This window comes from Bubalus bubalis, chromosome 4 (genome assembly GCF_019923935.1).
Source record: "Bubalus bubalis isolate 160015118507 breed Murrah chromosome 4, NDDB_SH_1, whole genome shotgun sequence".
Classification (NCBI taxonomy): Eukaryota; Metazoa; Chordata; class Mammalia; order Artiodactyla; family Bovidae; genus Bubalus; species Bubalus bubalis.
Window position 1 is genome coordinate 11,295,556 of NC_059160.1, and position 23,093 is coordinate 11,318,648.

Here is a 23,093-nt window from a genome sequence, read left to right on the forward strand (position 1 = left end):
GGAGTGATGCTGAGGATCACTGAAAAGGGGGAGGTCTGGGCTTAGCACTGGGTGGTGGGTACAAGCTTCTCATGGATGGACCAGAGTTGTCTGGAATGGGAGGACTCTGGGGTCACCACACCCAATGCCTTTGTTTTCACTCAAAGTCATTTGCTGAACTATGTTCCATGGGCCACCTGCTGCCCCAGGGATGGGGGCAGGTGATCAGTATGAGGCCTGGAGGCCTTGCCCTCAAAGAGCTTATAAAGAAGCCAAACATGGATTAAATAACCACTTAATCGACATGGAATCACGAGCCAGTTAAGTGCTTTCAAGGAAGACACAGGGTGTCATGAAGGTCCCACCCACTCCCATGGCTAGAGGGTGGAGGGAACGTCCTCGGGCAGTGACACAGGAGCTGGAGGTTGAGCAGGAGGGGAAGAGGACCTGGCTGGGTGGGCAGCTGGGTGGGTCCAGTGGAGGGGCCTGCATGTCCCACATGGAAGATGGCCTGCCTGGGTATACAGGAACCCCAGCTCCCTCATCTGCCAGCCTCATGCTCTCCTAGGTTTAGTTTTGACTCTTAGAAAAATTTCTGGAAGATTTGGGAATCCAGTTACTAATTCTGTTGGAATTGTGAGGAAGCAGAAGTCACTTTCAGAGAAAACAATTTGGGCTGCACCCAAGGAAGGCCTCCTGACGACAGACATCCGATGTCATCTCTGCTTGTTCCTATTAGCATGTGTGGCTGTGACCATCATCTGTGTCATCAAAAACATCATCATTATCATCAACATTGTCATCATCCTCATCCTCACCATCCTCACCATCGTGATCACCATCATCACCATCATCACCATCATGATCAACATCATCAGCATCATCACTGTCCTCACCTTCAATATCATCATCATCACCATCATCATCACCATCATCACCTATAATATCATCATCACCACCATCATCACCTTTAATGTCACTGTCATCATCATCATCCTCATCGCCACCTTCATCACCATCACCATCACCATCACCATCAAGTTGAGACGACTGACCTTATTCCTGCTCTACAGCAACACGTTTGTACCAGCTAGAAACTGGAGCCCTGAGGAATCTCACAGATCACGTTTTGTGGCTTCCGCTGGCTAATGAAGCAATGGACACTTTTTAATGGCCTACTACGGTTAGTGGTTTTCAAAAGCAAATAGATTTAGAACCAGGGAGGCAATAGTTCTCTCCTGGGTTAAGGGGTAAGCCTGTCACCCAGAGGTTCAAGGTGCCTGATGAAGGGAGGAAGAGCTCTTGCGTGGATGGCTCCCTTCAGTCTCTAGCTTCGTTATTTTTTTGCACGTTCTTATTAAAATGTCTTTACTCATTAGACATTTTCATTTACTTTTAATTTAACCTTTCCATCTTAATGAATTTCTGCATCCCACAAGAGCTTCAGTGAGCATGAAAGGAGGGTTTTGACCTGGAAAAGGGATAGCGGGTCCTCTGCTGCCTAATAAATTACAAACTATAAGGGTAATTAAAATATCAACCTTCACGTTGAATTGTTTGTATTGGCAAAATGAGTTGGAAAGAGGAGCTCAAAGGAAAACTAGTTTAAAAATTCTGATACTAGGAGAAAGTAAATATGGCTAAATGGAGACTATGGAAATAGTAGCTCCAGTTTCCTGAGGACGCAGCTTGTGCTGAGCACCATGCTAAGTGCTGAATCTCCGTCTTGAGCAAGATAAATGAGCTGAGGCTTGGGTAACAGGGATGGCTCTTCCAGGACAACACACCTGGAGCTGGAATTAAAAACCAAGCCAACCTGGGGACTTCCCTGGTTGTCCAGTGGTCAAGAATGCTCCTTGTGATGCAGCGGACGTGGGTTCAATCCCTGGTTGGGGAACTAAGATCCCACATGCCCCAGTGAAGAGCCCACACAACCCCAAATGAAATAAAATAGAATTAAAATGAAAGAATCAAGCCGACGGGACTGCAAACCCTCCACTATCAGCTGCTGTCCATGCAACGTCAGCCAATGCCCCTCATGACAGTCTGACCGTGTGCCGAGGCAGGTGGTGGCCCCACGCGGGGCCTCAACATCCTCCTCAAAAGTGGATCTCGCATGACGACGCTGACCCAAGGGAGGTGACTGGATCAAGGTTCACTGCCCGTGTTGCTGCCTTCCTGTGGGTGATGACTGTCTCTGCTACAGGAAACCTACGAGGCAGTCTTCTTTTGGCACTGGCCAATGACAGATGCCTGGGCCTGCACTTTTTCTTCTGTTTTAAACATTTGGGGAAAAAATTGCGAGATATACAAATAGAAACGTATAAGACAGGAAGATGTTACTAGGTACAATTTATCACAAAATGAAGCCACGTAACTGTCACTCCAACCAAGGAATGGAACATCGCCGGTTCTATGAAGCCTCGATCATGCCCCTCCAGGTAGTAGCTCCTCCTCCATCAAGTTAACCACTGCATTATACTTCAATAACAGATTAAAATGTACTTCTCCACGTTAGCAAACAAAATCCTGAGTCTATCAGTAAATGCAGAAAAAAACTACTACAGGGACTTCTCTGGTGGCTCAGCAGTTAAGACTCCATGCTCCCAATGCAGGGGGCATGGGTTCAAATCCTGGCTGGGGAGCTAGGATCCTTCATGCTGCATGGTGAGTGGGCAAAAAATAAAATTAAATTAAAAAAACTCTTGAAACAGCTCATCCAAAAATTATATAAAATATAAAAAAATCGTAAAATTCAGCATTTATTCCCTAACCTTTCACGTTCTCTGTATTTTCCATTCTTTTGGATTCTCTGTGCTTTACTCTCCAGATTTCCCTCTGAGTTCACCACAATTCAGTAATTCCTTTTTCAGTCTGCCAAATCTTTCACTGCATTTTCATATTTGCTACTGTATTCTTCACTTCTAAATCTTATATCCAGCTCATTTCCATATCTTCTGGTTCTCTGGAAAATCACTGACCTTGTCTTTGACATATATAGTAAATGTGGTTATTTTCAAGTCAATATCTGATAATTCCAATATCCAGATCCCATGTATGTCTGTTTCCATTGTTTATAGTTTCTGCTCCTTTTCATCCACATTGTCTTGTCTTATTGTGGACCTAGTTATTTTGTAGTGTGGATTAGACTCTATTTTTGCAAAACTGATCTTTCAAAAAATCTGGAGAACTTTGATGATGTTATCTTTCTCCGGACATGATTTCTATTTGTTTTTGTCAGGCATCTTTGCCAAGTTTTAGAAAAGAGAAGATTTATTTTGCCCAGCGATTTCTAATTGTCCCCAGCAGGACAGTTAATCCAAATGACCCCACCTGCCACTTCAGAAAGCAAAACTGACCTGTGCTTCCTCGGGAGGAAACCCCCTGGGGAGGTTGCCTCATTGTAGGTTTCCTTACTCCCCCCACCCCAGAACGAGGTCATCTTTGAATATATGGATGTATTCTAAAGGGTTGGGAAGTCTCTGACAGTCACATTCTCCTAGCGATGGACGCTGGACAGGGCATTTTCGAGTGAAGTTCCCGGGGACTGGCTGTGTGCAGAGTGATATGCCTGATAACAGGATTAAACAGGGGAGGGGGGAATCACAGTTGGGCTATGGTTGCTCTCTCAGAAAGGTGTAGAAGATGTGGGTTTCAGGAAAATTAAAGTGTCTCCAAGACTTTGGTGGCAAGTGAGGTATACTCACTGTGAGTTATCGGGGTGGATGGATCCCTAAGGAGCCCTGAGGAGAGCTTGCTAACTCTTCTCCCATCAAACACCATCACACCAGGCAACCCACAGCTTCTTCCTGGCTCTCCTTCATGTGGAGTTTAATAAAGAGCCAGGCCTGCTTATTGCTGATAGCTTACGGTTGTCATGAATTAACAGCATGAATTAACCTTTCTATGTATGTTCTTAGGATTCCAGACTGACTTGTTTCCCATTTGGCTCAAATCACTAATGAATCAATAGAGATCTTGGCATGGATCGGATTTTCTATAGGGGGAAAATCTCCAAACATATGCTTAGTGGTTTTGTTTTAGAGATTTCAAATTCACTGGAAAACAAACGCTAGGCTATTTTCTCTCCTCCACTAATAGCTGTGTGACCTTGACAGTCATGTCAATTTCTTGGGTCTAGGTTTCAGCATCTTTAACATGAGGATATTGGATGAGAAAGCTGTCTCTGGCTCTAAATTTTGCTGGGTTGTTATTTTCCAAATATCTTAAGAAAGATTCTAATATCTTTTCCTTCCTTCAACTACTACTATTGCATATATACAGTAAGTCCTCAATAAATATGTGACAAATAAATTAACATATACCTTGTAAATATAGTATTACAGCAGAAATAATATATAGCTTATATAACATATATGATTTACATTCTAGTTATGTATGATAATAATACTATATGTATGATAATAATACATAATAATAATATATATTTTTGATAATATGTATGATAACATTCTTGTTATGCATTTTATGGTTTAAAAGTCAAGTGCACTTCCATTTCCAAAAGGAGGAACTGGTACCAGACGAGCCCTTTCACCATAATCATTAAAAAAACTGGACAAAAATATAAGAGGCAACTGTGTCCCTCAAGTGGACATGAAGTAACTCAGGCTTGTGATCCCTGAGAGAATGGAAACTCAGAGGTGAAAACAGTAATCACTCTGGTTCTCTGACTGGGAACAGTTTCCTGACTGCAGTGGAAAAAGCAGACAGACTATTGCAGTCCCACTGGTCTGAGAATCTGGGCAGCGCTGGTGGGACAGAAGAAAGGAGACAGCAAAGTAAACAGGGGCCCCAGAAGTTTGTGTAGGGGTCCCCTGAGTGTACATGCCCCTGCCAGAGTGGAAAAATCAAGTTAATATCTCATAAGACCCTGAGCAATCAATGGAAACATCAGAAAGGGTACATCTTAGGAGCCAGGACCTTACCCTGGAGTAAGATGCCCTCTAGATCCATCCTGGCAAGATCACACTCAACTGTGACAAGATCTGAAGGGGAAATGAGTTGGGAAGTGAGGGGCCAGGGCTTTTGCTTGGTATTGACCAACAAGTGCAGAACTACAAGTTCATGGCAGGGCTGCCAGTAACTGAGCTGTCTGCTGAAGGGTCATCACTCTTAGGAAGGTGGATGAACCCAGGTCTTTACAACATATGACTCATGGTTCCAGTATTCAGAACAAAACCACCAGACACATAAAGAAATGGGGAAATGTGACACACAACCCAGAAAAAAAACAGTCAAAGGGGACTGAAAATGAGATTGCTCAGATGTTGGACTTAGCAGACAAAGAGTTTAGAACAAACTGAAGACTGTTTAAAGAGTTAAAGGGCAATATATTAAGAGGATGAAAGGAGTATATGGTGCCAAAGAGAGAACAGAGAGGGAATTTCACAGATAAATGGAAACTATTAAAAGGAACCAAATGGAGACTCTGTGACTCGTTAAATAGGCTTAATGAAGACGGAAGTAGAAGAGGAAAAAGTAATAAACTGGAAGAGCAATTGATAGAAAAATTTCAACCTGTGGACACAAAAAAAGACTGAAGAAAACCAAACAAAGCCTCAGAGACCAATGAGATAACAGAAAATGGCCAAACTTAAGTATAATTTGGGTTACAGACAGAGGAGAGTGAGATTGGAATGAGGGAAAACGTTTGCGGAAATAATGGTCAAAAACTTCCCAAACTTGTTGACATCCAACTTATGGATGAATCTGAGCTGCTCAGACAACTCTAAGCAGAGCAAATATACAGTGAAGCCCTTCACAGTCCAGTGCTGAAAACCAAATATGGAGAGAAAAATCTAGAAACAGTCAAGAAAGAAGAAAATATATACAGGGAACCATGGTGAGAATATCAGTGACTCAGAGAAAACTGAGACCGAGAGAAAGTGGAACAACATCTCTAACATGAAAGAAAAAACTGTCAACCCAAGAATTATATATCCAGTGGAAATATTCTTCAAGAAGAGGAAGGGCTGAAGACACCTTCAGATAATGAAAACTGAGATAATTCATCAGCAGCAGACCTCTTTCAGAGAAATACCATAGACATGTCCTTCAGAGTGACGGGAAATGACACCAGAAGGAAATGCAGATCTACAGAAAGGATTAGACAGTCTCAGAAATGGTAAACAGGTGGGCAAATATAAAAGCTTTTACATTTTTACTTTTTTTTCATAATTTACTTAAAGGACAACTTACTAAAGCAGGAAATATTAACACAGGGTGGGGTTTACAATGCTCATGTAAGTAGAAGATGAGATGGTTGGATGCATCACCGATTAAATGCACGCTAACTTGGGCAAACTTCAGGAGATAGTGAGGGACACGGAAGCCTGGTGTACTGCAGCCCATGGGGTTGCGAAGAGTCAGACACGACTTGGCAACTGAACAAGAAGTAGGAAATGTGTAAGGCTCACACAGGGGAGAGAGCTGTGTTAGTGAACGTGTACTATGGTAAGGCTCTTACATTTGTGATTGTACATTTAATGTGTGTGAGTTTTATTGAATATAAATTATGCTTCAATAAAGTGGATTTTAAAAAGTCAAGTATGGAAGTATCCCCTTCCTTTCATTGGTCCCACTTGGAGCCTGAGGGAGTTGGACCCATAGAAAAACCAGGAGCTAAAATTTGCTAAATGCATCTTACACACTGACCACAATTCTAAATGCTTTGCAAGCCCTTGAGGATTGAATCCTCACAACCACTCCTCGAGGTAAGTGCAATTTTAACCCCCATTATGGATCAATGAGGACTCAGAGGCACACAGCTAACAGGTGGTGGCTCTGGGGACTTGAGCCTAAGGAGTGGGACCTCAACGCCAGCATCCTTGGCCACTCCTCGTCTGGAGCTAGCCAGAGGGAACAGACCCAGTGTCACAGGTGTTTGGGCTCATGTTCTTCGAATTGATCGCTTCACGGGACACTGACTTCACTGTGTCTTCATCTCCGCTCCCCTCATTTTTCTTTCCAGCATTTATGGGTCACTTGTAAGTGTAAGTGGCCTTTATTATGACCATTATTTTAAATCAGGTGACAGTCACCTTACTGCTGGCTGTAATTTCAGGTTTGGGGTTTCCACAGAAGGGCCAGGCATTAAAGAGAATCAATGACAGGGCTTCCAGAGTTTAGGAAGCTCTGTCTCCAGTGTGACTGACACCATCCACCACAGTCCTGGGCACGAGGTCAGTGTTTGGGGAACTGCCCTGTCTGGACTGATGGCGCCCACCATGATGGGCGCCCCAGAGGGTCATTCCCTGCCTGGGACTCAGGCTAGAATTAGTGATTCCAAAGAAGTTCTCAGCTCACTGCTGTTCTCTGTCACTGAAGCACAGGACGATACTGCTCAGAAGAACTTCAGGGCTGAGATAGTTTAACCCTCTTGTTTCCCAGAGCGAAAACTGCAGGTTGGAGGTTAAAGGGCAGGTCACATGGCTGACCAGACTCAGCTCCCTGCTGTCCGCATGGCAGGCCCAGAGTGCTCCCACTCTCCTGGGGCCCTCAGGGACAAGAGGGCCACTTCTCCTCAGCCCATGTGGCCAGGGCTCAGGGACCATCAAAAGGCAAATCCACCAACACCTGAAGTATCACCTGTGCCCGTCTCGAGAGCCAGGTGGGCACCTGTGTCCAGTTGTGTCTCCTCCAGTGACAGAGGCCGGTTTGCTGTAGGGGGTGACCCTGCCCTGGAAAATGGCCTGAGTCCATCTCTGTTCATGGCTCTGGGAGAAGCACTTGGGCCACGTATGCTGCTGCTGCTGCTAAGTCACTTCACTCGTGTCTGACTCTCTGTGACCCCAGAGACGGCAGCCCATGAGGCTCCCCCATCCCTGGGATTCTCCAGGCAAGAACACTGGAGTGGGTTGCCATTTCCTTCTCCAGTGCATGAAAGTGAAAAGTGAAAGTGAAGTTGCTCAGTCGTGTCCGACTCTTCGCGACCCCATGGACTGCAGCCCACCAGGCTCCTCCGTCCGTGGGATTTTCCAGGCAAGAGTGCTGGAGTGGGGTGCCATTGCCTTCTCCATGGGCTGCGTATGCCTGCCTGTAAATTAGGGCTAAAGCCCTGTCTTTCTGGACCACTGGGCTGGCCAACCCACCAATGAAGCTCTTCCAAGAGCCTGACTCAGACACCCAACTCTGCATTTAGCAGGTGGTGACCGGACATTTGTCACCACCTGCGTTTTGTTCTCAAATCAAAAAGGGACATTTTCCTCCTGGGGGAGTCTGTGCATCTCAATAAGCAGGTTAAGTTTCTTGGTCCCTATGAGTTTTTAAGCTTCTTCAGGTAGAGCATAAACAGTCGGGACTTCCCTGGTTTGGTTGCTTGTGTCACTGAAACTCAGTAACTTGTCCATCAGACTCTACTGCAGCATGCCTGGAGCAGAGCAGACAAGCCTTAGCTACACAGCATGTCCTGAGAGTGTCAGCTGGTTCCTACACCCAAAGCAAGACCCACCCCTGATCCCTCGCTTCCCTGTGCATGCCTCCAGGGCCACAGTTATCCTACCACTTCATCCTGAGGTCCCAGATGCCCCTCCTTACCTACCCTTCAAGGCCTCTCCTCCTCCTCCAAGGAGTGCCACCTCCTCCAGGAAGCCTGTCCTGATTGCTACCTGCACTCCCCAGAGTATGGAGTCCCCCAGAGCACACCAGTCACAGAACTCATCTGTTTTTTTTTTTTTTTTGCACATCTCTATTTTTGCTCTACACCATCATTTCTATGAACATTTTTTCTTTGACACTTCAGTCTCTCTGAGGAGACACTTAGTGTCTGACTCACCTCTGTATCTGCTGTGAGGCTAGAAAAGTCCTCTATAAAGTAGGCACTCAGTGGGTTTTGTTGAACAAATTAATAAATGACTCTTGGGCTTGTACCCTCACCATCATCTCTCACCCTCCATACCTGTGATCCTGAGACTCCATGGCATTTAATACATGTATGGACATAGAGAGTAATGGTAACTTCGTGGGCTTGGGCTTTCAGGGTCCCGCAAACCACCCAGCCAGCATATTTGCCATGGAAACAACACCTGCGTGTTCAGCTGCATGGTGCACAGTTGCCATGAAGCTCGAATAACATAGAAGAAAAAGCCCTTTGGAAACACTAAAGAAGGTGCCCAGGGAAGGAAGGTCTTTAGCCCCGAAGTCACTTGGGGGTGCTGGTGCTCTGCCCCCACCACGTGGAGCTTGTGCTCGGCCATGAGGGGCCCAGTCCCCCCACAAAGACTGACCAGGAGTTTTGTAGATGATGGTAGGTGACAAGAATTTGGTAGTGAACAATACAAAGCCTGGTTGCTCTCATGAGGTGAGGGTTGTGAAGTAAATAAACAAAGGAAGAGGGTGGAGGGTGATGCGGGGGCAGAAAGCAGAGAGGGAACGGAGGGCAGAGCAGTGGGACAGACCTCTGGGAAGGTGCCGTTTCTGTGGACACCAAGGGGTTGAGGCCAGCCGGGGGTCATCCAGATGGAAGTCCTGCCACGCGAGTCCTGACAGACACTGTCACCAGCCTTCTCATTTCCTGAGTTTGGCCTATTGAGTGATGGCTGACTGACCATGAAGACCCCATAATTCAGCTTTGCTAAAAGGTCTTGGATCTCAGCCATCACGTACACTCTTTCCATTCCTAGTGCCCAGTGGTTAAGGCCAGGCAGAGAAAATCTGCTTACCTGTGCTGTGTGACCATGTCTACACTCCCTCTGAGTTAACACAGGCCACCACTGCCCAGGGTCCCCACTCCTGCCATCGTCCATCCAGGGAGTGCCCCCGCCCTGAGTAGAGACCAGGCCAGGCACTGTGCAGGCGTCAGAGAGTGCGGGGCATGTCTGGGCTTCCAGGGGCTTACAAGGGAACTGCAGAGGCAGGTACGAGGGTAAAATGTCTAAGACATTGGGGGTTACGTACTTGGAACGCCTTACAGGAAGTCGTGCATGTGGTGGGGAGAGCTGGTCTGAGTCACGAGCCTGGTCCCCCCACTGTGGCCGGTTCAGTTACTCTAGGAGGAGGTTTCCACCACGTGTGCAGGTCGGCAGGGACTGGACAAGTTAATACAAGGTCCCTGTGTCCCTACAATTTTGCACCCAGGCAGGTTTCACCTGCCGAGCAGGACAACGTCACCAGGTTGGTGGCAATGCAGGTGTAAAGGTGGGGGGTGCAGAGAGCCCCTGCCTCCCTGGCCTGGCCCCATCTCCAAGCTAGTCTGGCTGCAGCCTGGTTTGGGGACCCCCCTGTCTTGAGTTAGAGGCCAGAAGCTGAGTGGATGGTGACATGTCCCAGCGCCCACATCCTATCTCAGGTTCAGGGACCACCAGTGAACAAGGAGTGGAAGGACTTCTCAGAAAGTGGACTTAGCCTGCAGCAGGTTGGGCTGGGCTTTGCTGGAGTGGATGCTGGGAGCCCGACCTTCTGTGTGCAGGGCTGGGGGCTGCTCTGCAACGGGGTGGGGTGGGGGGCTCCCGCAGGATCGGGGATGGGGAGCCGACCCTGGCCCATCCCCTGATGGACAGTCTTTCCCACACGCATCTGCCCAACTCAGGCCAGCACCCTCCACCCTCAGGGAAAGCCAGCTTTCGCTTCGACAGGCAGCAGGTCCAAAAATAGGGCTTTTGAGGCTGGAGACACCCCACGTGATATGAAAGGAGGAGAGGTTGGGAGAGGTGGCAAAATGGGACTTTTTGAACATCCACTGATGCTTTTCTGATTGTTCTTTGAAAAAAAATACAGACGGTAGAGATAATCCTGTCAGCTCTGTGCCCCAAGAGCCTGGGGGATTAGCTCTCTGCTCTTCTGCTGCAAATGTGTTTAAATTCCCAGCTCCAGGGGCCCGGGGTGGGGGCCAGGCTGCTCAGATGGCCACAGGGTCTTCTTTGTGCAGCTGTCTCAGCCAGGGGGCATGTGAGCGGGAGCCATGGTGGGTTTTAATTGACTCACATTGGAGCTGGGGTCTTTACAGCAAAGGGACCCATTCAAGGAAACCCTCTGTTTATAGGAAACCAGATTCCTTGGCAACTCAGGATGGGTGAGGGGGAACAGTGGAGAGGTCACATGGCTGAACGGATGAGCTACTTACTCGGGACCCCGGACACCAACCGCAGGGGCCGCAGCACACGGAACGCCCTCAGTGCCTTCACGTCGAATCCAGCACCCTTCCCTCCCAGGGCATTGGCCCCATCGGCTTTGGTCGCTTGCTCTAAGATCGCGCTGAAAAGCCTGGAATAGAAGGAGAGAGGGAACATCAGGACGTCCTGCTTGCCCGGCGGGGCTCCGACCTCTTCAGGGATGCTGGGCAGTGGGGTTTGCAGGCGGCACCAGCCAGGGAAGTCTGGGTGTGTGGGAGGGTCTGACTCTCATCAGATGACGGTACCTCAAGGTGGGTCCCACCTTCCCAGAGAGGTCTCGGCAGCCTGGTGCTGGCATCAAGCTGGGTTTTTGGGCATCAGCAGCATGGGCAGAGTGTCAGGCAGGTGGGGGCTGCTGCCAGGGCCTGTCCCTCCTCGGTGCCCTCTGCCCCCCACGGCATCCAGGCTTGTGTGTCCGGGAACCACGTTCCCTCCTGACAAGCCCCTGGTTTTGACCTGAACCTGGGCAGAAATAAAGGATCCTTCGGAAATTGATGTGGTGCCGCAAGTACAAGGGTGGGAGACTGGCTTGGAAGCCTCAGGGCCCCCCGAGACCCTCGCAGCAGGTGTGGCTGGTGGACTGACGGGGACAAAGCTGAGAGATGTGTGTTCAAGAGAGGGCGGTGAGACGGGGCATGAGCGGCTTCCCTTTGGTCTGTTTTGTGCTCGGGGTCCCCGAGCAGGCTGCCTGCACAGCGGGGGCTGCAACCAGAAGTTCTGACAAGTTGCCTGGACCATGTCTGACATCCTTCCTGCTCTGGGTGTCCTTCACCCCAGCTTGGCAGCTGGACGGTTCCCTGTGTTAGCTGGCGACACCTCTGATCCAGGCAGGGGTGGCCAGGGCTGGGGGGAGCTGGGTCCTTTCTCCACAGAGAAGACTTCTTTCTACTGAAACTGAGGAAACCAGTCTACACGTCTGTTGAACAACATCCCCAATCTAAACCAGATTTGGTTCCTAGAATTTCCTGGAAGAAAGGAACATGCTTATTGATGTACAAGATGTCCACAAATATTACTCAGGGAGGGGATCGGAGACTGAACAGCTTTCCTTTCTGTCAACCCTGAAGGGGTAGAAAGTTTGGGACTGGGCCTTGAAGGTGTCCACTCGCGGAGGCCAGTATGCTGCTTCTCATTCAGACACAGTGGAGGTGAAAATACTGCTTCGTGCCCCCCACCATCCAGGGCTGGGAGCACGTGGGGATGTTTGTGGCCGGGGTCATCTCCAGGCGGTTCCCCCCGGAATGTGTCTGTCAGTTCCTTAGCCCAACATTCGAGCTTATCAGAGTGGACAACAGTCTCTGGAGGGCCCGTGAGCTGAGAGGCAGGGCCCATACTGGGAGGGAGATGGAGCCACTGTGAAGGCCCTTGAGGCTGGAGCAGATGGTCAGAGTGGATGCATTCTACTGAGGGCTCCTGGGTGCCCAGTGGGGGCAGGGGAGGGCTCCTGGGTGCCCAGTGGGGGTGGGGAGGGCTCCTGGGTGCCCAGTGGAGGCAGGGGAGGGCTCCTGGGTGCCCAGTGGGGACGGGGGAGGGCTCCTAGGTGCCCAGTGGGGGTGGGGAGGGCTCCTGGGTGCCCAGTGGAGGCAGGGGAGGGCTCCTGGGTGCCCAGGGGGGATGGGAAGGGCCCCTGGGTGGGAAGGGGTGGGGAGGGCTCCACGGGCACCTGGTGGGGGTGGTGGGTGTACCTCACAGGACTCTGAAGTTCACCAGCTGTGTCCCCACTGTTCTTAGGAGGTGCTTCCACTTCTAAAAGGAATGGGGCATATGGGGGGGTAGGCACGTCCAGGTAAAGGGTTGGGAGGTGGGGAGCGGGGGGTAGGCATGGCAGAAGAGAGGTGATTGGGCCACGCCCTCTGTGGAGGTGCTGTGTGCCACATTTTGAGTTAGAAGGATGGGCTGAGATCGAGACTGGATGGAGAGCCCTGAAGATGAGAAATTCGGAGAGGAGAAACCAGGAACCGAGGGTGCAATCAGCAGGAAAAAGCCAGAGGGCCTCGGTGGACCACAGGTGAGCCGGGGCTGGCACCGTGGCCTCCGTGTTGTGAACGGTCAGGTGGAGGCACTTCTGCAAGGGTGCCGAGTCTGGACGCCTCTCTCCCTTCTGAAGTCTGACAGCACGCCTGGGCAGATGGGACTGGGATCTGGGCCGACCCGAGAGCTGTCCACTCTGTAGGAGGAGCAGAATCCCCACAAGCAGAGACGCAGCAGGGGCCCTGTCTGAGGTCTGCCCGTGTCTCCTGTTCCCACCTCACGCAGAGGTGAAGGCCGTGGATGGGGCAGAGTGTGGCACAGACCAAGGCCAGTCCATCCTGCGGACGGGAGAAGACACAGCTCCTTTCCCCACGAGGCCCCTCTCCTCTGCCGGCCCCAGAAGCACCGCGTCTCAGTCCTGGGCTCTTCCTGCGAGTCTGTGAAAGGTTCCCAGGAGACTCAGGCCTCGAGGAAGATGCTGAATTGAAAAAGACGCAGAGGCGTGAGGAGCAACCGGCCTAAAGGCCTTCGCCATGGCTTGCTGAGTCAGTTCAAGGCACTCATTGGTCATCTGTTCACCCAGTGGGAACAGAAGCAGCAGAACCTCTTGTAGAGCTGCTTCCTCACCCGACGTTCACATGTGGCTAACAGTTCAGGAGCGTCCGTGTCCCTCGTGTCTCCAGAGTGTCCCTTATGTTACTGCAAAGTGTGTCACACATTGGCCAGGCAAAAAGCACAGCGGTGAAAACCCTAACACCGCTTAGACACCTGCAAGAAGCCATCCAGATGCCCGGAGACAGGGTCTCGCTCCCACATGGCCCTGACTTGCTCCATCGCTTCCTGTGGGAGAGGCCAGATGCCCATGGGCTCCGAGCAGGGCGCTCTCTGGGGAAGCCACCAGAGCAGCATCTGCCCCGGGTTGGCTGGGATGGTCCCCTAGATAAGAGCCCATTGGCACACTGACCTGACCCCAGAGGCTGTGGGGCTGGAGAGGGCGTGAGTGCCAGGTGGGTTTGACGTAGCGCCAGGTCAGCCCTGAGGCATGGGGACCCTGCCCTGCACTGATGGACGAGTGGCAGGAGCTTGGTCAACTGCACCTGCATCTCCAGCAGCACGTGCGGGCTTGTTTGTACCAACATTTGACAAAGACTGTTCCCCAAAGTTACCGATGCCCCGACAAGGAGATCACGGCTCCAAGGCTTCCTGCAGATGCCAGCACTGCTCTGCTTCTGAGCATAGGTGGTGCCTGTCCTTCTCCTATACCTCTCTCACTACTCTTCTCCTGAGAAGTGCCTCTGGTCCCATCCTCTGGCCCTTCCTAGTCCCGTTTTCCTCTAGCCCATCAGTCCCGGGCAGCCATTGAGTGAGGACCCTCAGTTGCAGGTGGGCATCTCGGTTCCTGTGTGCCAGTTGCCCCTCCCTCACAGTGGCTGCAGGGTCACGTCCAGCCCAAACACACCTGCTCTGCCTCACCTCGGGGGAGGTGTCCAGGAACTCGGTCCACGTGAGGCTGGAGACGGAATAAAAGACCTAAAGTTGAGGCTTCTCCTCGGCTGCAGAGAGGACCCTGGGCTCCAGCAGAAACCCTTGATTCACCTGTGTGAGTTTGTGTGGGTGTGCGTGTGGGCACGGGCAGGCGGGAGCAGCAGGGCTGTTCCAGGTAACAGCTCCCCTCCCTTTGCAGAAAGTCTGAATCCAGAGGGATTTTTAATAGATCCTCTGGTCTGGCCTGAAGCCCAGGGCCCTTGTGACCAAATCAAAAAGACACAGGTACATGTGGAAGGGAAGGGGTTGTGCTGGCTGGCGGTGTGGGAGTTGGTACTCACCCGACAACCACGATGATAAAGTCTAGTAAGTTCCAGCCATTGCGGAGGTAAGCGTTGGGGTGAAAGAGGAGTCCGTAGGCTATGACTTTTAAAAATGCTTCCACAGTAAAAATGATGAGAAAGAGATACTCCACTCGCTCCTAGGAAACACAAGTAAAGAGAGAAAGTCATCAGATTGGGGGGGTCTGGAAAGTTCTGACCCCACAGTTCCCCCAAGCCGGTGGAGAAGGGGCCCCTCTGTGGTCGGATCAGGGCAGACGCTGGGAGGGACCTCTGCCACATCCACAATCCCACGGTCCATTCCACAGGCAAGCTCAGATCCACTAGTCTTCTAGTCTTAAAAAGCAGAAATTATGGTGGTGGGAAAACTGCACACCTTTGAGAAATCTTAATCAATGAACACCTGCTTGGACTTCTCAGGAGAGAACTCAGGATGAGAGAGATGAGGGAGGAGTTGGAAGCACAGAGAAAATGCCATAGTTCTGAGTCACAAACCCAGGAGCTACAGCCCAGCCTCCTGAAACCCAGAAGTGGAGTCTGGGAACCTCCAACAGTCAGGAGACAGAGGCAGCTGCTCACGCGCTCCGACCTTTCCTTCAGAGAACAAAACTCTTTGTCCAAAGACTGAGACCAGGTCAGCAGGGGCCCTAGAGTTCCCAGGATGGGGTGGGCACTGGATGGGGGTGGGGTGGAGTGGTCCTCCTCTCTCTCCGCCCACTAAGAGAGCCCTGTTGTGGATGAGGCTCTGTTACATGAGTCTGCACTTGGTCTGGCTCCAGCAGACTTGGGGCTGATTCATCGTCTCCCCTCACCCCCCGCCCCAGCAGCTGCTCTCCAGCATGGAGCCATCATGATCCCACCAGGTGGAGGCTGCCCGTGGCCTTCACACATGGATGCTCACTCTACAGGAGCCTTGGCCTCCATTGACTCAGACCCCAGACCCACTGCCCCTCCTCGCGGGTCAGGAGGAGCTCACTGAAGACCCCCAGGTCCCGCCCACACTGCGGATGGGGCATCCCGGGAGGACATACCATTTGCAGCCCACCCAGCTGGTGAATTGTTGGTTCACCACAGCCCCCCCCGCCCCCAAGCCCATCTTCCCCATCTCTGAGACACTGAGCCAGTGGTGGCCTTCTGAGCCCAGCTCAGGGTTTGGGGACGCAAAGTGAAAAAGGGCAGAACCCTGGGCCCCACCCAGACAGACTGGAGGAGATCTGGCCCGGCCTCCTCAGCACGTGGGCCACTGGTCCTCAACTCCAGGTGCCCCAGAGGCTCCTGAGAAAGGTCTCAAATGTGTGCTTCCAGGCGCTGAGGCCAGGAGACCCATTCTGGACTTGGGGCCGAGTTGCTGGTGCCAGACGCATGGGGGGTGGGCTCAGAGGGGAGCTGGGCTCACAGGGGCGGCTGGACAAGTGGGCCCTGGAGAGTTTGTTGTCAGAGGAGAGCTGGGGCTGGGCTCCACCCACTGGAGATGGCCTCGGCCTGAGATAGTGCTTCCACGTCACGGAAACTGTCTCCAGGCAGGAATGACAGCGTCCCGTGTGCAACCATGGGGCCTGAGAGACAAAGGAACTCAGAGATGATCCGAGCTACCTCCCTGCTGGAGAGACTGGGATGCTGAGAAGGTGAGGCCTGGGAGGCACACGCCTGGGACCCAGGACCCGCTGGACCTCCTGACCCAAGGCCCGAGGTCCATCCATCTCTCTGCCTCCCTGGTCCCACTTATCCCCTAAGACACAAGAGGGACAAGACCCCTCAGGTTTAAGGGTCTGAGCCAGAGCTGCAAAGGGCCCAGAAGTCAGGAAGATGGATCCAGACAAGAACCCAGGGAAGAGGCAGGTGCCAGACGCCAAGAAGCTCAGGCGCAGTGATCTGTGTGGTGGGTGAGTGTGTGTGAATGTGTGTGTGTAAGTGTGTCAGTGTGCATGTGGCACTGCTCTTGTGAGCAGCGCTGTGTTCCCCCTGACGTTAGAGGTACGAGAGTCCTTACAGAATTCATTCCAACCCCCTCTTCAAAACCAAAAAACAAACAAGAAAGCATAAGCAAGTGAAACAGCTTGGTCATCCTTTCAAAACACCATATGTTGCTATAGAAACATCCGGGGGTGGAGAACGGCATGACTGAGGAAGCCGATGCCTTGGAGCCTCTGGGCCTGTGAGTTCACAACTCCTCGCGGCCTCCTCGAGCCTGAGTCCTGGGGGTCACTGTGCCCTGAGGGTATGCTGAGGTTCAGCAGGGACCCCCTGTTTCTTTGATCTCAGGAACTGCTTGAAATGTGTGCAGACCCACTAAAAACAAGCACAGAGCCCTGAGTATCCACCTGTGATGCTGAGAATGTGCCCCAGCCTATGCAGGATGGGCGGGAGCTTCCTGATCTGTGCCAAGGGAGCGCAGGTGCCCAGGAAAGGCTGACATCCCAAGTAGGGGGAGTGCGGAGGGCTTGGCCCCCTCCCACCGCTGTGGAGCCCACCAGGGCAGCAAGGCCTAAACCCAGTCCTCCTGGCACTGCTTCCTCGGCTGTGAGGGTCTGGGGCTGAGGGTCGGGGGAGCCAGGGGATTAGCTCCCAGGTCCTGTTCTCCCCATCTGGACGGGGAAATAGCTCCCTAAACATAGTCTTCACTGTCCCTGTATTATGCTGCTGCTCTGACTTGTGGATATAAACCCTATGGTAGATGGGACGATGAATGCTGGGGCCACAGAGACCCTGGACACAAGCTGCTTCTACCTGCTGGCCTGCCTGCCCATCCCACGCCAGGAGACGCTGCTCAGCCATCACTGTGAACTCACCTGCTGACCCATATCACGACCTCAGCATCCTTCTCAACACACGACCATCTATCCATCGGTGCCGACTTACAACCTGTCCCCTCCCTGCCGGATGCACAGAGTGGCCATACAGTTTATCATCCAAACAAGGGCAGTTTTGAGAGTGAAAGAGAGCCTGTGACTAATTCATGGGGACACAATGCATGGGGGTTATCCCAGGTGAGTTAGAGGCTGCGGTCACCCTAATTCCACCTCAATGAGGCTCCCAAAGCACCCACCCACTCCTTGTAGGTAAACCCACCTAAGAAAGCTTGAGCGCGTCTTCCTACAGGATGGCTGGGGTGGAGGATGGGGGGACTTGGGGAAGGAGGGGGGGTCTTGGTGAGGAAGGACAAGGCCTGCCTCAGGGTCACAGACTTGTCTGCAGAGGTGCCATCCCCACTGGACTGTTCCCCTCCCCCTGCCCAGTGGTCCTTGGCACCACCCCCCTGCCCTGGTAGCACCAGCCCATCACCTTCCCATGAAAGCCAGTGTCTGGCCCCCGCCCTGCCTCTGCCTCACAGCGAATAATCGGTTCTACAGTAGTTTAATGAGCCAGTTACGAACGCATTTGGGTGTCTTACGGAGGCAGAATCACCTTGTTTACTCCTTGGTAATTAAATCAGCTACATCTGATTTCTGTTTGGGGAGATTTATGGGCATTTTCTGTTTCTAGGTGGCAAAATTGAAAAATGAGTCTAATTACTGATGGATTTCCCCCAAGAAGAGAAGCAGAGAGCAGTATTTCACTCACTGCCAAGTTCAGTGCGTCTTAGCACAAGGATGGAGGATGATGGGAAGACTAGGGACCATCCAAGACAAGTGAGGAGAGAGGATGGGAGTGCAGACACACAGGGAGGGAGGCCCTCTCTTCTAACAGCCGGGACTTGGCCACTAGCTGTTCTGGGTGGGCCGTAGAAACCTGGCCGGCCCTCTCAGACAGCCCCCTTTCCTTAAGGGGAATCCCATTCGTCCCTCAATAAACCAATTGCGACTATGGGCTTTTTAGAAGGTGTGACACTCCAGGTGGGAAGGTCTGACCAGGTATGGCCTCTTAGTTGCTTTGTGACTTTAGCCAAGTAAATCTTTTATTCTTTGCTTCCACATGTTCTCATTTACGGAGCAGAGTTTTCAAGTTACCGAATTGCTGGGTTGATTGAAAATATTAAAAATATTACCATCACAATATGTTTTATAAACACGTGTAAGTTCCCTGAAAAGGGTTTTGCTCAGCTTTACATTTTCTGGCCTTTGAGCTGGGAGGATGAGAAAAATAAGATGAGCATTTTATTTAAAGGCAATAGGGACTCCCTAGGAGTCCAGGGGCTAAGACTGCATGCTCCCAGTGCAGGGGGCCTGGGTTCGATCCCTGGTCGGGGAAGTAGATTCCCCATGCTGCGACTAAGACCTGGTGCGGTCAGATAAAAAACCAAATGTTAATATTTGAAAAAGGCAATGAAAGTGTCTTCTTGGAATTTAAACTCCTTCACCAGATACGGTTTACATTTTTGGCTATTGGGCCATTTTTTGTCTAATTCAGGATCTGGCTGAATTGAGTGTTTCCTACACTTTGGTAGCAGACGGGACTGAGGTCTGAGGGCACACGCCTCGCTCCAGAGCTGCTCAGAGTGCCCTACCCTCACCTTCCATTCTCACAATGACCATCAGAAACGGTGTATTTTCTGCAGGTGAGGAGGCCCTGGGGCTCACTCTGAGTCCCATGGAAGGCCTGGCTCTGCTTGGCGCCCCCAGCAGAGGCTTGATGGGGAGCAGGCCCCATGTCCAACTGCTGGACCTTGTGTGTTCTCGAGAAGCAGTCACCTTGCTCCAAGTTTATGGGCCACACCAAGGGTCTTGGCAGTCAGGCCCTGCAGTGACCCTCTCCTCCATGTGGTCCAGCCCACACCCACCTCAGTGCTGAGACCCCAGCCAGGTTGAGAGGCCTCTGTTCGGGGGGGCATGCTGCTTCTTTGGGCCTCAGTTTTCTAATCTGTGAAATGAACGCGTCTTCCTTCCTCGGCCTCTGCCCGGCTATGAGAAATCATGCAGAGTTCAGTGTCTGGTGCATATGTGTTTCCCAGGAGTCCACAGACCACAAGGGGCTCCAGGGCGGGGTTGGGGGTAAGGTGTCCCTCAGGTTGGTGACCTCAGAGCAGCTACCTCTGTAGCTGGTGGAGCCAGATGGTCACCCAAGCTTTCTGGGGAGCCTCCGGGCCCAAATAACTCCAGAGGGTGCCTGGAGCCTCCATACCTCTCAACCCACAGGGCTTTTTCAAGGAAATGAGATTTTAACTCAATCAGGACCTTCTGCTCCATGGGAGGGTGATCCACTGGCAGGGGTCAGCATCTCTGATTAGCAGCAGCAATAGCCTGGACCCCTTGAGGCAGAGTCACAGGTCACCAGAGGATGGGGTGGGGACAAGCCCGGGTCCTGGCTCTGAAGGCTGGGCCGAGGCCACCTGCGCTGACCTCTTGGGGAACCTGGGCCCTGTCCAGAGATGAGGTTAACTGGGGCTGGGACAGGCCCGGGGATGAGCACGTCAGCGTGTTATGGAAACGACCAGACCCCAGGTTCAGGCAGGTATAGACACGCTGGTGGAGCAGGGGTTCTCACAAAGGGAGGTGCCACCTCTGTGTGGACAGGATGGCGGTCCTGGAAAGTCAGGGCATGGTGTTAGGAGCCCTGTCTCTGAAGGGAGACCACCTGGTTTTATATCCAAGTGCTGCCATAAAGATCAGAGCAGAAATAAACGAAACAGGGAATTAAAAAATCATAGAAAAGATCAATGAAATTAAGAGCTGATTCTTTGAAGAGATAAAATTCATAAGCCTTTGGCCAGACTCTTTGGGAAAAAAAGCAGAGAGGGCTCAAATGAATAAAATCAGAAATGAAAGAGAAGTTACAACCCACACCACAGAAATACAAAGGATCATTAAGACATGACTATAACCGAGTATGCACCAATAAAATGGAAAACCTAGAAGTGGAGAAATTCCTAGAAATAAATAATGTCCCAAGACTGAACCAGGGAAAGATAGAAAATATGAACAGACCAATTACCAGAAATGAAATTGACCAATTACCAAAACAAAAGTCCAGGACCAGATGGCTTCACAGGTGAATTCTACTAAACATTTAGAGAAGAGTTAACACCCATCCTTCTGAAACTGTTCCAAAAAATCGCAGAGGAAGGAATGCTTCCAAAATCATTCTGTGAGGCCACCATCACCCTGATACCAAAGCCAAAGACAGCACAAAAGATGGAAATTGCAGGCCAATGTCACCGATGGACACAGATCAGAAATCATTAACAAAGCATTAGTGAACTGAATCCAACAATACATTTAAAGAATCACAAACCATTGTCAGGGCTTCCCAGGTGGCGCTAGAGGTAAAGAATCTGCCTGCCCACGCAGGAGACATAAAAGACACAGGTTCAATCCCTGGATTGGGAAGATCCCCTGGAGGAGGGCATGTATTCTTGCCTCTGCCAATACTGGAATACTGCCATTCCAGTATTCTTGCCTGGAGAATCCTATGGAGGGAGGAGCCTGGTGGGCTACCGTCCATGGGGTCACAAAGAGTCAGATACAACTGAGCGGCTAAACAACAACAAAAACAACATCCTACTGAACAGTGGAAAGCCAAAGGCATTTCCTTAAGACAAGGAAGCCCACTTGCCACATTTACTCAACATAGTATTGGAAGTCCTAGCTACAGCAATCAGAGAAGATAAAGTAGTAAAAGGAATCCAAGTTGGAAAAGGGAGAATTAAAACTGTCACTGTTTGCAGACGACATGATACTATACATAGAAAATCGTAAAGCCACCGCCAAAAAACGACTAGAGCTCATCAATGAATTCAGCAAAGCTGGAGGATACAAAATTAATATACAGAAATACATTTGTAACTTGGAGTATAACCTTCAAAAATTATGAATCACTATGTTGTACTCCTGAAACTAACATAATATTGTACATAAGCCACGTGCTGTGCTGTGCTAAGTTGCTCAGTCGTGTCCAACTCTTTGCGACCCCAGGGACTGCAGCCTGTCAGGCTTCCTCTGTCCATGGGATTCTCCAGGCAAGAATACTGGAGTGGATTGCCATGCCCTCCTCCAGGGGATCTTCCCAACCCAGGGATCGAACCTGGGTCTCTCACATTGCAGGCAGATTCTTTACTGTCTGAGCCACCAGGGAAGCCCAGACCTCAATTTAAAAAGTACAATAAAAATTTTCAACAGTTCTAGAGAGGAAAACTGGAAGATGGAAAGGAGGAAAAAGGCAGAATAGCCAGGAAGAGAAGATGCACAAGAGCAGGAAAGAAGTGTGATGTCGTTGGAGTCGGTTTACACCCAGAACGAGGTCCTTAGGTAAGGTTCCTGAAGTTACGCCCACGAAGCCCGGGGTTGCCCTCAGAGACCCTGTGTGTAGGGGGAGCCCCCTATGGTGCACAAAGGGGGACGTGTCCAACAGGCCTGGGAGAAAGGGCCTGCAGGGCGTGAGGCTTGGATCCTCTGGGAAGAGCTGACCTTTTCTCTACCTTCTGTGCAGAAAGCAAGCCAGTGACCTGGACCCTCTGTCTGGCCGCAGCCAGGTTCCCACTGACCTCTGGCTCCTGTGGCTGGAAGTCCCCGTGTGACTCCAGGGTGGCTGCACCCAGCCAGAGTTCAGAGCACCAGCAGCCTTAGCCCTCCCCTGAGGCACTGCTCCCAGCTGCCACCCTCTCCCACCCCTACCCCACGGCCCAGGGCCTGGGGAGACAGGATCTCTGGGCTGGGCCAGAATCAAATAGCCCGTGGACGGGTCAGATGTCTGGCCTCAAGGACCTGAGTTCTGATGAAGTGCACAGACATTCAGCACTCTGGGGCCTGCAGCTGAAGAAGCAGCGCCCTGGTCAGAGCAGCCAAGTAGGGGGTAGGGTCAGAAGGGACAGAGGCCATCACAACACGGCGAGGTCTGCATGAGGCCGTTATACTAGTGAGCTTGGGCGCTCCTTCCCAACACCAGCCAGAGGCAAAGGGCACCTCGGGCTCTCCCAGGATCCAGGCCAGACACTGGGCCCCCAGACCATGTGGTGTCTGTGATCTGGGAAAAGTGATGAACGTCTAGAGGACCAGGCTTTCCTCTGAGACAGCGGGTCCGGGTGGCGCTCCCTCTCGACACTTGTGTATCTCGGGTGGCATCTACACTCAGGGGACTCACCCGGCACAGGGGAGCAGGGTCGTCATTGGCACAGGGGGCTGGGGTCCTCCCCAGAGTTCACATCTCAGGAAATACCGGCTCCCAGGTGCTGGCTCACCAGGGGCCTGGATGGTGGGTCAGTCCTTTTATAGGAGACACTGAGCGGGTGAGGACAGTAGAGGTGGCTGGAGCAGCC

At 51.4% G+C, this 23,093-nt stretch overlaps 1 protein-coding gene and 1 long non-coding RNA gene across 16 annotated transcripts in view; one reads left to right on the forward strand and one right to left on the reverse strand.

The window, feature by feature from the left end:
- Positions 1-23,093, reverse strand: part of CACNA1C (calcium voltage-gated channel subunit alpha1 C) — a 463,540-nt gene that overhangs the window by 137,354 nt on the left and 303,093 nt on the right. For all 13 annotated transcript variants that reach the window (XM_044940916.2, XM_025282935.3, XM_025282924.3 and 10 more), the window contains exons 4-5: positions 14,906-15,045; positions 11,060-11,199 (exon numbers count right to left, since the gene is read on the reverse strand). In XM_044940916.2, the coding sequence (XP_044796851.1) occupies positions 11,060-11,199; positions 14,906-15,045 (280 nt within the window). The remainder of the gene's footprint in view (positions 1-11,059; positions 11,200-14,905; positions 15,046-23,093) is intronic.
- On the forward strand, positions 15,366-18,569 carry LOC123333176. Of its 3 annotated transcripts, XR_006550343.2 has the most exons (4): positions 15,374-15,539; positions 15,733-16,788; positions 17,580-17,892; positions 18,389-18,569. It is a non-coding gene; the product is annotated as an uncharacterized LOC123333176 (long non-coding RNA). The 3 variants fall into 3 exon arrangements; XR_006640910.1 differs by lacking the exon at positions 18,389-18,569 and having other exon boundaries at positions 15,366-15,539; positions 15,730-16,788; positions 17,580-18,382; XR_006550342.2 differs by lacking the exon at positions 18,389-18,569 and having other exon boundaries at positions 15,369-15,539; positions 17,580-18,382.